Here is a 13,647-nt window from a genome sequence, read left to right as displayed (position 1 = left end):
TGGGAGTCAGGCTCAGACCCAGCACCTTCCCCTCCCCTTGGACTGAGGCAAGCTTCAGTGCTATGGTATCTTTCCATCATCTGTTTCTTTGTCACTGTCTTTTTCTGTCTGAAAAAGTTATCCCAAAGTGGCAAAGCCTTGGTGAAGAGAGAGAGAGGGAGAGGGAGAGGGAGAGGGAGAGGGAGAGGGAGAGGGAGAGGGAGAGGGAGAGGGAGAGGGAGAGGGAGAGGGAGAGGGAGAGGGGATTCTTAATCTGAGATATTAACAACTTTTTTGAGTGTATGACTCCACTAGCTTTATGGTATTCGAAAATTTTGCTGTCTATTATATTGTAAATATAAAAGTTTGCTATCAGTAGGACTATAGCAGCACACAGGTGGGTTTGGTAAACTTTTTTTTTAATATTTGTTTACTCATAAACCCAAGTTCCTTTTATATTCATATCCTGTAGTTAGTATCAGGAAGCTAAAGGGAATTTTTGGAATTTCTAAAAGCCTGATAGAAATCCTAAATTTCCCTTTAGTAAGACCACAAATATTATTGAGATCTTGGTTGGAAAAATCTTATCCCAACTAATTCCAACTGATTAGAAAGACTGTTGGTGTTGGTTCTATAGTCATGTCTAGGATGATACTCAGAGAGTCTACACACAGCAAAGACACACAGTAGATCAAATAGTACACGTGAGTTAATCCAGCATATGATTGATATGTGTACATAACAGCACCCAAGATATTTCAGCAGATGAAAGGGAAAAGTAAGCAGACATAGTAAAAATATAGAGAATTGTTGTTGTAGAAAACAGGGCATATAGACTGTTGGGATGGGTCAACGTTGCTACAGCTTGGTTTCCTAATAGCTAATAGTCCGATAGTCCCAGTCTTAGTGAAGGGCTTATGTTGAGAAGTTCTTCCCAGGTTTACTGATCATTGTGGTGAAAAGACATCTTAGGCCCTCAGAGTCACATCCCCTGTCAGGGAAGGCTGAATCCTACAACTGAGGCTATCAGATACTAAACAGGGACTGCATTCGACCTCAACCAAACTCTAAGACGAGATGATACTCTAAAATGTACAAAATCAATTTCACTCCCAAAGGCAGAAGCCACTAATGCAGGAGATTGCTCAGCATTGCTAACCCTGCCATGGGTCTTGCTAGAGCCAAGTGTCAGACTCTTTATGCAATGAAGCACTCGCTGACACCCCTAGCTCTAAAGGTCTATGACAACAAGATGGTTAAAAGAGTATAAGGACTGAAGTCTTGTCTGTTAGGTTAATATTTAAATCTCAGATTTTTCTTCGCAGCAGTCATGATGGTAATGGCGAAGGAAAAGACTGGAGAGTCAGAAATACAGAGGTTCAGCTCTCTGCCTTGTCAAATTGCCATATTTGCCTATGTCAACTTGATCTTGTCTGACTTACAGCTCATTTCCTTATTTGTAAATAAGAATAGTATTATAAGTTACTCCGTAGACCCAAGGCAAAGGTGAAATAAGACTGCGCAGCTAAAACACCCTGCACATTGCACGGAGCATGATAAATGTTCAAGAACTAGTTTTTCCTAGCTGTTTTTTTTTTTTTCCATTAACAAGCTTATCTAATTTTAGTTCAATTCAGTAAACATTTGCTACATGTCTAACATATGATGGTTCCTGCTTTGCAGTGTGCTGAGAATACATAAATAACTAGAAGGGTATCTTTATTTCTAGAGTAAATTTCTTGGCTTTCTTTGAGATCCAAGTTTGAGTTTCCTTTAAGGTAATAAAGTGCCTGACTGCAATTAATTTATCAGTTGAACTCACAATAATTATCTATCACCCACAGCCATCGTCATGACTCTGAGTACAGAAGGCACTTCTGTTGGTGCATTGCTCCCTCTGTAATAATAGGAGAACTCATTTTTAAGAAACAAATTTCACTAGTCACTTAAACCCTCACTACCACTATATGCGTATGCATATATTTATATATGCACAAAATGTATATATAAATCCACTATATATATATATACATATATATATGTATATATATATATCTCCACAAAATGCAGAAGAGCGAAAACAGTGCCCCGTGTTAGTAGATGCCCTTGATGGGGTTAGAACATTCTGTTGACTTTTGTCACCTAATGTTGTATTTCATAAAAACTGTGACTTAAAGCTTAAAGAACATGGAAGTTCATTTTCACATAGAGAGAATCCACATTTTAGGCCCATGCCTCCCTCCTTTTTTTCTCTCTCTCTTTATAAGCCCTTCTTTTAAAAAAAAAAAAAAAAAAAAAAAAAAAAACCATACTCCTTGCCCACATGTGCTCAGAGCTTTTAGAAAAGAAGGGTAGAAAAAGGAGATCAGCACATGGTTTACAGACCAGAAATCTGCTTGGCAAGGGAGTTGCTGAAAACTGTGGCGTATAAGCTGCAGAGAAAGTACCTTTATGATTGATTTCCATTCAAGTCAGACTGACTGCAGTGTGGTCATTTTTCTAACCCGTAACTGCTCACACTGCAGCAGTCTGCTATCTGCAGGGTGTCTGAATTATAGCAGTCTATGTCCGTGTTACCTCTTACACAAATTACTTACACTGGTTTCTTTTTCCATGCAAATTCATCAGTTTTACAGCCCCTGATAGCCACAGTCAGGAAACTCTGGCCGAGAGCACAGATTGATAAAATGAGTTAATTTTACTATGCCTATTTTTTTTTCTTTCTAAAAGCCCTCTCTTATAGATAGTGTTCAGGAAGTATATTATGGTAAAAGGAAGATAACAAAGGAGTTGAATTTTTTTTTGCCATAAATTTCTTTCCAAGTTAATTCCCCTTAACGATGATTCCAGAATTGCTTGAGTTTTCATAGTATTATACGTTTTACAACTGTGCCTGATAGAAAGAAGAACAAATATGTTCCCGTGTTCCCTCCTTTTGTGCCAGTGACATGGACTTTCTTACAAGGTCTTTGCCATTAGAATGCAGAACAACACTAGACTGTGCTGGCTGCATAGAGCTGTGGACCGCCTTTTGGACTCCTTCCACCCCAGTCTTAAAAGTACAAGTTCCTAAAGTCTCAGTGATGTTATGTAATCTGCAGTGAAACATCGTTCTTTCTCCTCCTCTTCCTCCTCCTCCTCCTTCTTTTTCTTCTTGCTATTTTATGAGTTGGAAATTGAATGCTATATCTCTATAGTTAAATTTCGTGGAGCTATTATTTTTCCATAGCCTTGAGTTGCAAATTTGTGGAAGGAACCACTGTAATTGGCAGTTACTAACATGTAAGCCCCATGAGGGCAAGGGCATTTACATTTCTTGTTCGTAGAGAAATCTCAAGAATCTAGCACAGTACCCAGCACATTAAAAGCACTCCATAAATATTTGTTGAATTCTGTTTGAATAGAGCCTCTCACAGGACATGTGCCCTTAGCAATAGTCTAGTTGCACTGGTCGTTTTAGTAATGCCTCCTGCTGATTCCTGCCAAGTAAGTTGTAAACTCACTGTTCTGTCATCTCCCAAACAGAAAAGCTTGAAAATTTTGATACTTTTTTCCCCCCCTATCATCCTCTCTTTCCAACAATGCAAGCTAGAGCAGATTGTCTCTGGTAGATGGCAGAAATTCAATAACCACAACCTTATCCAGCTACTAATGTGTACAGAAGAGCAGGTCATTAAGAGGGTTGGCTACTAAAGTAACCCCTTTCTTCCAATAACCCACATTACTATAATGATTTCTTAATAGCAAACCATTTATTAAAAAATGACACAAAGACTGCATTGTATGTATGACAGAAAAGAAGGGGTAGGGGGGAGGGACAAATGATTTAGAAATAGCATCCAAAGAGACCATTTCCAAAAGTTAACCATTGCAGGAAATCTATGGGAAGAAAAATGCACAAAATAGCTCAGGTTAGGGCAATTGTAATACACACAGAGGAGAAACTTCCATACACACATAGGAAGGCCTGCATATAGGCTTCTAACTTTCATTTTGTGTCAATTCAAGTATGAAGATAGTAGTGTGGAGAAGATAATTATTCATTTTCCTTAATTCCAAGCAGTTAATTATTGATCAACTGTGTCTACAAAACTGTGGGGAGTTGTTTAGAAAAACAAAAGAGAGGCTGGGCAGTGGTGCACCAGAGAACGTGCTCATGTGACAGTATGCAAGGGCTTAGGTTCAAACCCCCCACCCACCCCAGTCCTCATGTACAGGGGAGAAGCTTCATGAGCAGTGAAGCAGTGCTGCAGATATCTGCTTATCTCTCTGTATATCTCTGTCTGTCTGTCTATTTATCCACCTATTTCCCCCATCCCTCTAGATTTCTCTGTCTCCATCCAATAAATATATAAAAATAATAAATAAATAAACAAGAAATAAGGAAAGAAATCATGGTATCTGTAGGATTAATGGTAACTTTCTAACTTGATAACCTAGGAAAGACATTTAGCCTCTTCATGACTCAGTTCCTTCCTAGCAGTTACAAGATTAAATGGAGTGATGTGCTTAAAACTCCTCATCCAAGTTCCTTCCCATCACAGAGGGGTACCTGCATGGGGGCCAGGGTTTGGGAGAGAGACTTCACAAGCTGAGAAGCAGTACTGTTGTGTCTTTTCTCCTTTCTTCTCTTCCCTTTTCTTCCTCACCTGCCCTCTCTCTCTTAAAAAAAATAATATTCCAGCAGGAATGATGAAATGGTGTAGGGGAAGAGCCCCAGCAGTAACCCTGGTGGTGAAGGGGAAAAAAAGTGATAAATAGCATGTTCAACTAAAAATGGAGCAAAATCCTCCTTCTTAAATTGGTACAGACAAGGAATGTTATTGGTCCCATCTTTCCTTAGCATCCTACGTTTGATTGGTAGTGACTCCAAAATTCTGTAATACACCGGAAGGCAGTTAATTGGCTTTTAGTTTCTGAAGAAAAAAAAGAAGTTAACATTTACTGTTTAGTTACCTATTTGCAAAAATAAATAAATAAATAAAAGGATTAGTATCATTGTTAGCTAAGAAATACTTTGTGACATATAGCTTACTGACATTTTATTCTTATTAGAATAATATGATCACGTGGTTATTTAGACTTTTTCATAGGGCACAATTAAAATAGGTCTTCTTGTACTTGTAACTTTTCGAGAAGAGATGACAGACATCCATTGTAAAAAATTTATTTTCTTTCTTTAATTATTTTTGCCTTTAGGGTTATCTCTGGGGCTTGGTGCCTGCACTATGAATCCGCTGCTCCTGGGGGCCATCTTTTTCCCATTGTTGGTGTTGCTGCTGGATAGGACAGAGAGAAATGGAGAGAGGAGGGGAAGACAGAGAGGGGGAGAGAAAGACAGACACCTGCAGACCTGCTTCACTGCTTGTGAAGCAAACCCCTGAAGGTGGGGAGCAGGGGCAGGGCGTTGAACCAGGATCCTTGCGCTTCACACCATTTGTGCTTAATCTGCTGCACTATCGCCCGGCCCTCTCTATTTTCTTTTTTAATGGCATTGTTTAGGTCTCCATTCCTTTTTTTATTTATTTGTTTTTGTTTCCAGGGTTCTCAGTTCCTGCACTATGAATCCACTGCTCCTGGAGGGTGTTTTTCCCTTTTGTTGCCCTTGTTTTTCCGTTGTTGTTGCATATTGTTGTTGTTATTGCTGTCGTTGTTGTTGGACAGGACAGAGAGAAATCAAGAGGAGGGGAAGACAGAGAGGGGGAGAGAAAGAAAAGACACCTGCAGACCTGCTTCACTGTCTGTGAAGTGACCCCCCTGCAGGTGGGGAGCTGGAAGCTCCAACTGGGATCCTTACGCCAGTCCTTGCACTTCATGCCATGTGCACTTAACCACTGTGCTACCACTCACCTCCTGCCCCAATTTTGGGATTTCTAAATTAACCTTGCAAATGATATTCCTCACGTCCAAATCTTAGTCTCCTGTTTTGTATTATATACTGTTACCATGTCAACATTCCTCAGATTCAACAGCTATCCCTTCCATGCTTAGAAACTCAGAGATCCCATAGGTTACTAACTTAATTTCCTACATCCTAAGGAGCACAGGCTTGGTTATTTGGCCAAAATCCTGTCCTGTCACCTCCCTGCTTCTTTAAATCCAACCCTCCTAAAAATTTTACTTCAATGCTGACTCTTTCTGGAATCAAACCTTCTTCTCTTCTTCTTTTGATGGGGGTGGGAGGTGTGGCATCATTCTTATTTCTAGCTTTACAACTAGTGTGATCTTTAAACTTTCCCCCACACACTCTCATGCCTTTCTCCTTTGAACTTTTAACACATTCAACTTTGCGTTAGCGATTCCTATATTATTTCATCCTTCTTATAGGTTGTAGACTTTGTGGATTCAGAGTCAGTTTATCCTTTTATCATCTCAAGGTTTAGGCAAATAGTATTGATGAGTGTCAGGGTGGAGCAGTAGAAAGAAAAAAAAAGCACACGTTTCACGGTCACACATTCTTGAATTTTAATTTTAGCTTACCTCTTTCTTCCCTTTGGGTAATCCAGGGCAAATGATTTAACCTTGTTCCAGGTTATCATTCTCTTCATCTGGAGAATATGCTTTCCTGAAATGATTGTTTTGAAGAAGAAGTTGGACATGTTACAATTCCAATCAAAATGTAGTTTAAAGATTACCCATAAAAAAAAAAAATTCTTAGTTATTTGTCCACGTTCCTTATGGATCTCCAGATTGAAAGCAGGGAGTACCCACCTCCTTGCAGGGCCTCTACAGCCATATGAGGCTTACTCTGAGTTTCACAGGACCTCTAGTTCAGGATCTGTTCTGATAAGCTGAGCTTCTCTGTGACATGTCCACACAGACAGAAGTGAAAATGCTTCCATACCAGGCAGTCTGTGTATTATGAGGATAATTTAACCCAGATTATGAGACCCACCATCATTTGTGAAATCTGGCGATGCTTTAAAATGCAACACATACATAACCAACTGACCAGTCTTGTGTTTACTCAGCAGCTCAGTAGATACTCTGGAAAGCGTTGTAGTGTTACCAGGTTGCTTCCTGCTACCCATAACAACTGCTGTACACTGGGTGCTTTACAGGAAGTAAGCCATGGGCAAGTTAAGGAATATAGCTCAATTATTTTTAATCTCTTCAAGAGCTAAGAGCACTGTGCATGAAGTTTTCTTTCTGTCTTTCATCTCTTTTCTTTTTTTCCTCTAGAGTTATCACTGGGGCTCTGTGCCAGCATTATGAATCTATTGCCCCTGGCAGCCGTTTTTTTTTCTTTCTTTCACATTATTGGATAGGACAGAGAGAACTTGAGAAAGCAAGGAGAGAGAGAGAGAAAAAAAAAGCTAGGCACCTGCAGCCTTGCTTTCCCACATGTGAAGGGTCTCCCCTATAGGTGGGAAGCTGAGAGCTCGAACCTGGACCCTTACGCTTAATACTATATGTGCTTAACTACGTGCATCATTGTCCAGTCCCTATGCATTAAATTTTCTTCCTTCACCTACTAGCTCGCTTGATTTTTTTTTTTTTTTTTAAAGGCAGTCAAAAGACTAGCACATAGCTTACCTGGGTAGTGGTCCTACTTTGCTGTGTGGACAACCTAGGTTTGAAAATGCCTCTACTGCATTAGGTGAAATTTCTGTGCTGTGGTATCTACCTGCAGGCCCCATCTCTGGTCTCTCTTTATCTGAAAAAGTCAAGCTGGTGTTGGGCATTACACCAGCTCCCCGCTGCTCCATGCTGCATTGCTTGGTGCTGTGGTCTATTTACATGATCATTGTTTTGCCTAAGACCCGCCCTGCCTGCAGGGCATTGGTTTAATCCCCACTGGTTAGATGGAAGCTTGCTACCTTCCCACTCTTTTTTTCTCTCTCCACCCCCTCTCCTAGCCATTTCCTTTTCCAACCTGCCACTTCCATTTCAAAAGATATAAAGGCAGTTTTCTCTGATCAATAAAGGCATTGCATTGCGTTCCCACTAAGCCACGAGTTCCTGGTTCTTCTCCTGCGTCGCTGAGTAAGCAGCAGCCCAGGCTGGCTCCGGTCAAGTTCTCTCCCCCAGTATGCAACCTGACAACTGGAGTAGTGTGATCCCTGTAATTAAAAAACTGGTAGTTAAGGCAAAAGATCTTTTTCTGGGTAAAATATAGCTAGTTATGTAATGTAAGTACACCTGGAGAGTGCATTCTAGACAGAGGAACTCAGACTTCCCCTTGTTGGGGCAGCCTAGTCCATTTCACTCTATCTTGTTCCACCTGTCTTTCCTTCAAAGAGTGATGGGTGATGTTCATGCCATTTTCTTCATGCTTGGGAGTGACACAGCTGCTCCTGCCAGCTGAAGCTTCAGCCCTATCCTGCAACTTGTGAAGAAAATAAAAATCTAGACCCCTGACATGAATCATCCTTTCACTAATGAGAAGTGTGAGTCTGTAAGCTCCAAGAGAGCACAAACTTTAATGCCTACCACATACCTGTCAGGTCCAGATGCATAGATAACTTCCCCCCCTCCCTTATGTCCACTGCCTGTTTCATACATAAAGCATCATAAACAGAAAGGGGAAATTATGCAAATAAATTTATTATAAAAAAGCAGATTAGGGAGTGACTTGCCTAATACTATGTGTGCTTAACTGCGTGCATCTTTGTCCAGTCCCCATTCATTAAGTTTTCTTCCTTCACCTACTAGCTCTCTTGATTTTTTTATTTTTTAAAGGCAGTCAAAAGACTAGCACATAGCTTACCTGAGTAGTGCTCCTACTTTGCTGTGCTGTGTGGACAACCTAGGTTTGAATGTGCTTCACCGCTTATGCAGGTGGGGAGCCGGGGGCTTGAACCTGGAGCTTGTGTGGGTCCTTGCTGTTAGTACTATGTGCATTTAACCAAGTGTGTCATCACCCATCCCTCTTCTTTTATTGTCATACACAAGGAGTCAACAGATTTTCTTCACTGTAATTCCCAAATAACTTTCATCGGGTGCCTCCTTTTGAATTTAGGCCACACCCCTTCTAATCTTACTTAAATAAACTCACTAGCTTATGGGGTTTTATTGGTTCTTTTCTTCAACAACCATTCTTCCATTCCTGCCTTCAGGACAGAGTAGTGGAAGTAGGTTAAAAGACAGATTTGAGGGGGCTGGGCGGTAGCGCAGCGGGTTAAGCGCACATGGCGCAAAGCACAAGGACCTGCATAAGGATCCCGGCTCTCCACCTGCAGGGGAGTCACTTCACAGGTGGTGAAGCAGGTCTGCAGGTGTCTCTCTTTCTCTCCCCCTCTCTTTCTTCCCCTCCTCTCTCGATTTCTCTCTGTCCTATCCAACAATGACATCAATAACAACAATGATAAAAAAATTTTTAAAAAAACCAAGGGCAATAAAAGGGGAAAAAATAGCCTGCAGGAGCAGTGACTGAGCCCCAGCAATAACCCTGGAGGAAAAAAAAAAAAAAAAAGACAGATTTGATGATAGCATTCTCATATTCTGTTGATTCTCCTTGGACTGACCGTCAACTGCATGAACAATGCTTTCTGACAGGCTCTTGGTGTTAGTGATTATATTAGATGCTAGCAAGCCTCAACAGTTTCCAGTGGTCTATGATCAGTGCTTGGATAGCTTATAAATTTGGGAATCTACTTAACTCAACTTTGTGTTTCTTAAAGAAGCCTGCCAGACCCTTCAAGACCTCGCCTTAACTCTTACCTCTTTCCCTTACATATTGTATAATTCATACCAAGTTTCAGAAGTCGAGTGTGCATTTCATATTCTGTTACCTGTATAAATGTCATTCCCTCTTCCTGGAATTCCTCTCAGGTGAATAATTCTTCCTTACCCTCTTCTCCTTCTTCCAGACATCACATTTCCTGAGGCCCTTTTAATCCTTTGAACCTCTTATCCCCCTAAATGGGTTTAGATACTTCTATGCGGCAACATCAATTTAGGAATAACTTTAGCAAAGGAATTATCAGACGATATCGATCCATCTTGTCAGCCTTCTCTAGAGCTGTTTCAGGGTAGGAACCAGCCATGTCTCTCCTCTTAAGTGCCTTCCTCCTACTGCACTGTTCTCGGCAACAGCAGAATCTTGGTAATTGTTTGTTGAAAGAATGAAAGTCCCTGGTTCACAATATTCCTAATTATCTTAACTTTTTATAGATATTAGCCTCTATTTAATTTATTTATATAACCACTTATATAAATAACTCTCCAACCAATGATTTAATGCAGTGATATACACATCTATCACACCCATTTTTGTATAATTGTTTAAATTTATTTATAGAATGGAAACAGTGACAAAAACCATAGGATAAGAGGGGTACAATTCCCATCATCAAAGCTCCATATCCCATCCCCTCCCCTGATAGCTTTCCTATTCTTTATCCCTCTGGGAGTATGGACCCAGGGTCATTATGGGATGCAGAAGGTGGAAGGTCTGGCTTCTGTAACTGCTTCCGCGCTGAACATGGGTGTTGGCCGGTCGATCCATACTCCCAGCCCCTCTCTCTCTTTCCCTAGTGGGGCAGGGCTCTGAGGGAATGGAATTTTAGGACACATTGATGGGGACATCTGTCCAGGGAAGTCAGATTGGCATCATGGTAGCATCTGGGACCTGGTGGTTGAAAAAGAGTTAACATACAAATTGTTGATTAATCGTGAACCTAAAGGCTGGAATATTACAGATAAAGATTTGGGGTCTCCGTTTGGAAATAGCTAGTAATCTATTTTAGGTATATTCCACAAGGTCCATGACTTTATTAGTTTTTTCTTGAGCCTGATATCTGATATGCAGGTGGACCCAAGTTATTGTCTGGGGAGATATGTCATGGCTGGAGAAAGGCCTAGAAAGCTGGATCAGGAAAGAGAGCAGCTCCTAAATATGGGAAAAGTATATAATCTTTTTATATTGGTTCTTTTTTTATTGGTTGTATAATCAAAATGAGAGATCACATACTATAGGATAGTTGTATGATGAATTTTATGGAGTTATTTTTTAATGAGATTGATAAATGGTGTTCACCCTTCCAAAAGTATTAAGTTACTGCTGTGAATAAGACATCTAAGTCCAGTGACCTGGCACAATGGTAGTATAGTCACCTTGCATGCCTGAAGCTCTAGAGGTCTCAGGTTCAATTCCCCAGCACCGACATACTCCAGAGTATGTCTCTTTCTCCTACTCTTCCTCTCTCTCACATGGTAATAAATAAGCATATCTTTTAGAAGGAGGGTTAGGGAGATAGCATAATGATTATGCAAAAAGACTTTCATGCCTGAGACAATGAAGGTTCTAAGTTCAGTCCCCAGTACCACCATAAACCAGAGCTGAACAGTGCTTTGGTAATAATAAATACATATGTCAAAAGGTTTCTAGAGGGGCAGGGGGTGGCATACCCAGTTGAGAATACACATGCACAAGGACCTTGGTTCAAGATCCTGGTGTTCACCTGCCAAGAGGAAAACTTCAAGAGGGGGGGTTGGCACACCTGGTTGACTGCACATGTTACAGTGCACAAGGACCCAGGTTTGAGCCCCGAGGTCCCCACCTGCAGGAGGAAAGCTTTGCAAGTGGTGTAGCAGTGATGCAGGTGTCTCTGTCTCTCTCCTTCACTACCACCCCCTTCACTCTGATTTTCTTGCTGTTTTTAATAATCAGTCAATCAAGATAATATACTACGAAAAAAAAAATTAAAAAAGAAAGCTTCATGAGTGGTGAAGTAATGCTGTAGATATCTTTTCCTCTCCCTTTCTATTCCCTGTTTCTCTCTCAATTTCTCTCTGTCTCTGATCAATAAAATAAAAGAAAAACGTAAAGAAAACATTTTAAAAGGTATCTAGTGGCTCCAGGGGCATCAGAAAGGGGTGTGTGGGGGAGGAATAAGAATCACATTTCATACAAGGGTCAGCTTTGAAAATCACATATAGTCAAAACTATTCATCTCTAGAAACCCAAAGGTCAGCAAATTTTTCTATGTAAATGTCTCTTTGTGAGCCTATGGTCTCTCTTTGCTTCATTGTATGGATGGAAAGACATTATGTAAAGGAATGGGTGACACTGTGCTCCAGTAAAACTTATAAGCTATGGTTCAGAGACCACAGTTTGAGGACCCTGCTTTAAGTGAGAAGGTCTACAGTATGCAGGGTGCAGAGGTGATTCAGAATAAGGAAAGTCAGCTATTTCTTAAGCGTAAGAAGTGGGGAATCGGTAGCTTAGAAAGATGAGTTTGCAGCTGAGAACGAATACCAAAGTACAGATGAGTAAGAGCTAACTGTTTGGATCAGACAAAGTAAAACAAAACAAAACAAACAAAAACCTTAGGAAATGCTTAGGTTGTTTATTCAAAATGAAATTTTCTTTATTTTATTTTTATTTTATTTTTATACCATTCCCACCAAAAGACTGTGTCCCCATATCTCCCCCCCCCACCCCCATGAAGCTGAACATCCACCCTCCCCCCCCCCAGGGTTTTTACTTTGGTGCCCTACTACAAATGTAGTCAGATCCTGCTTTGAGTTTTCCTTTCTGTTCTTCTTTCTCAACATTTGTTTATGAGTGGGATCATCCCATACTCATCTTTATCTTTCTGACTTAGCTTACTTAACATAATGTCTAAACATAATTCATCTTGTGGCCAAGATGAATTTAAGATCCATACATCGAGGTAGTTTTGTCACTAGTGTCCAGAAATGCTGAAACTTTAGTGACAATGGTATATTACCGTTATAAAAAAGGGTTTCTTCTTTTAAAAAGTGTATATAGACACTTTTTTTTCTGAGTTTTCTGTTTCTCCTTGTCAACTTTCACTTGAAACCAGAGTTCATTTCTCATTATGTTAGATAAACTTATCCTGCCATTGTTAAGTTATCTGTATCAAGGCAACAACAAAATGCGTTCTCATTGATCTTTCATTCGCAAAACTCAGCTGATGTTTCCTTCTTCTATTCCAGCACCAATTGCCGCAGGAACTGGCCCCAATTTTTCTCTCTCGGATTTGGAAAGTTCTTCATACTACAGCATGAGTCCAGGAGCCATGAGGAGGCCTTTACCCAGCACATCCTCAACCAGGTGATGCGGCCTTGCAGGAAGTTATACTTCCTAATTACACGCTTAGATTTTTTTTAACTCGGGATGGACCTGCTAGGCACTTAGTGATATGCTTCTCGTGGTGGAAAATGCTGGGGGAGGTGGGGGAGGATGGGGGGGGGGACTGGGGGACTGTAGCGCAGCGAGTTAAGCGGAAGCAGCACAAAGCGCAAGGACTGGTATAAGGATCCCAGTTGGAGTCCTCAGCTCCCCACCTGCAGGGGGATCACCTCACAAACAGTGAAGCCGGTCTGCAGGTGTCTTTCTCTCCCCTCCCTCTGTCTTCCCCTCCTCTCTTGATTTTTTTCTGTCCTATCCAACAACAACAACAACTACAACAAGGGCAACAAAATGGAAAATGGCCTCCAGAAGCAGTGGATTCGTAGTGCAGGCACCGAGCCTCAGCGATAAGCCTGGAGTTGAAAAGAAAAAAAAAAAGAAGAAAAGAAAATGCTGGGGGGGGGGGGCGGTCGGGCGGTGACGCACTAGGTTACACACACAGTACAGTGCGCGAGGATCCCGGTTTGAGCCCCAGGTTCCCCACTTGCAGGGGGTCCAATTTACAAGGCAAAGAACATGTGCAAGGGTCTTTCTCTCCCCCTCTCTGTCTCCCCCTCCCCTATCAA

General features: G+C 41.0%; 1 protein-coding gene across 6 annotated transcripts in view; it reads left to right on the top strand.

Annotated features, from left to right (window-relative positions):
- NFIA (nuclear factor I A) overlaps positions 1-13,647 on the top strand; it is a 482,852-nt gene that overhangs the window by 341,074 nt on the left and 128,131 nt on the right. For all 6 annotated transcript variants that reach the window (XM_060206322.1, XM_007522725.3, XM_060206323.1 and 3 more), the window contains exon 5: positions 12,886-13,003. In XM_060206322.1, the coding sequence (XP_060062305.1) occupies positions 12,886-13,003 (118 nt within the window). The remainder of the gene's footprint in view (positions 1-12,885; positions 13,004-13,647) is intronic.

The sequence above is a fragment of the Erinaceus europaeus genome, chromosome 13 (genome assembly GCF_950295315.1).
Source record: "Erinaceus europaeus chromosome 13, mEriEur2.1, whole genome shotgun sequence".
Classification (NCBI taxonomy): Eukaryota; Metazoa; Chordata; class Mammalia; order Eulipotyphla; family Erinaceidae; genus Erinaceus; species Erinaceus europaeus.
Note: the sequence above shows the minus strand (reverse complement) of the source record. Positions and strands in the feature narration are given on the sequence as shown.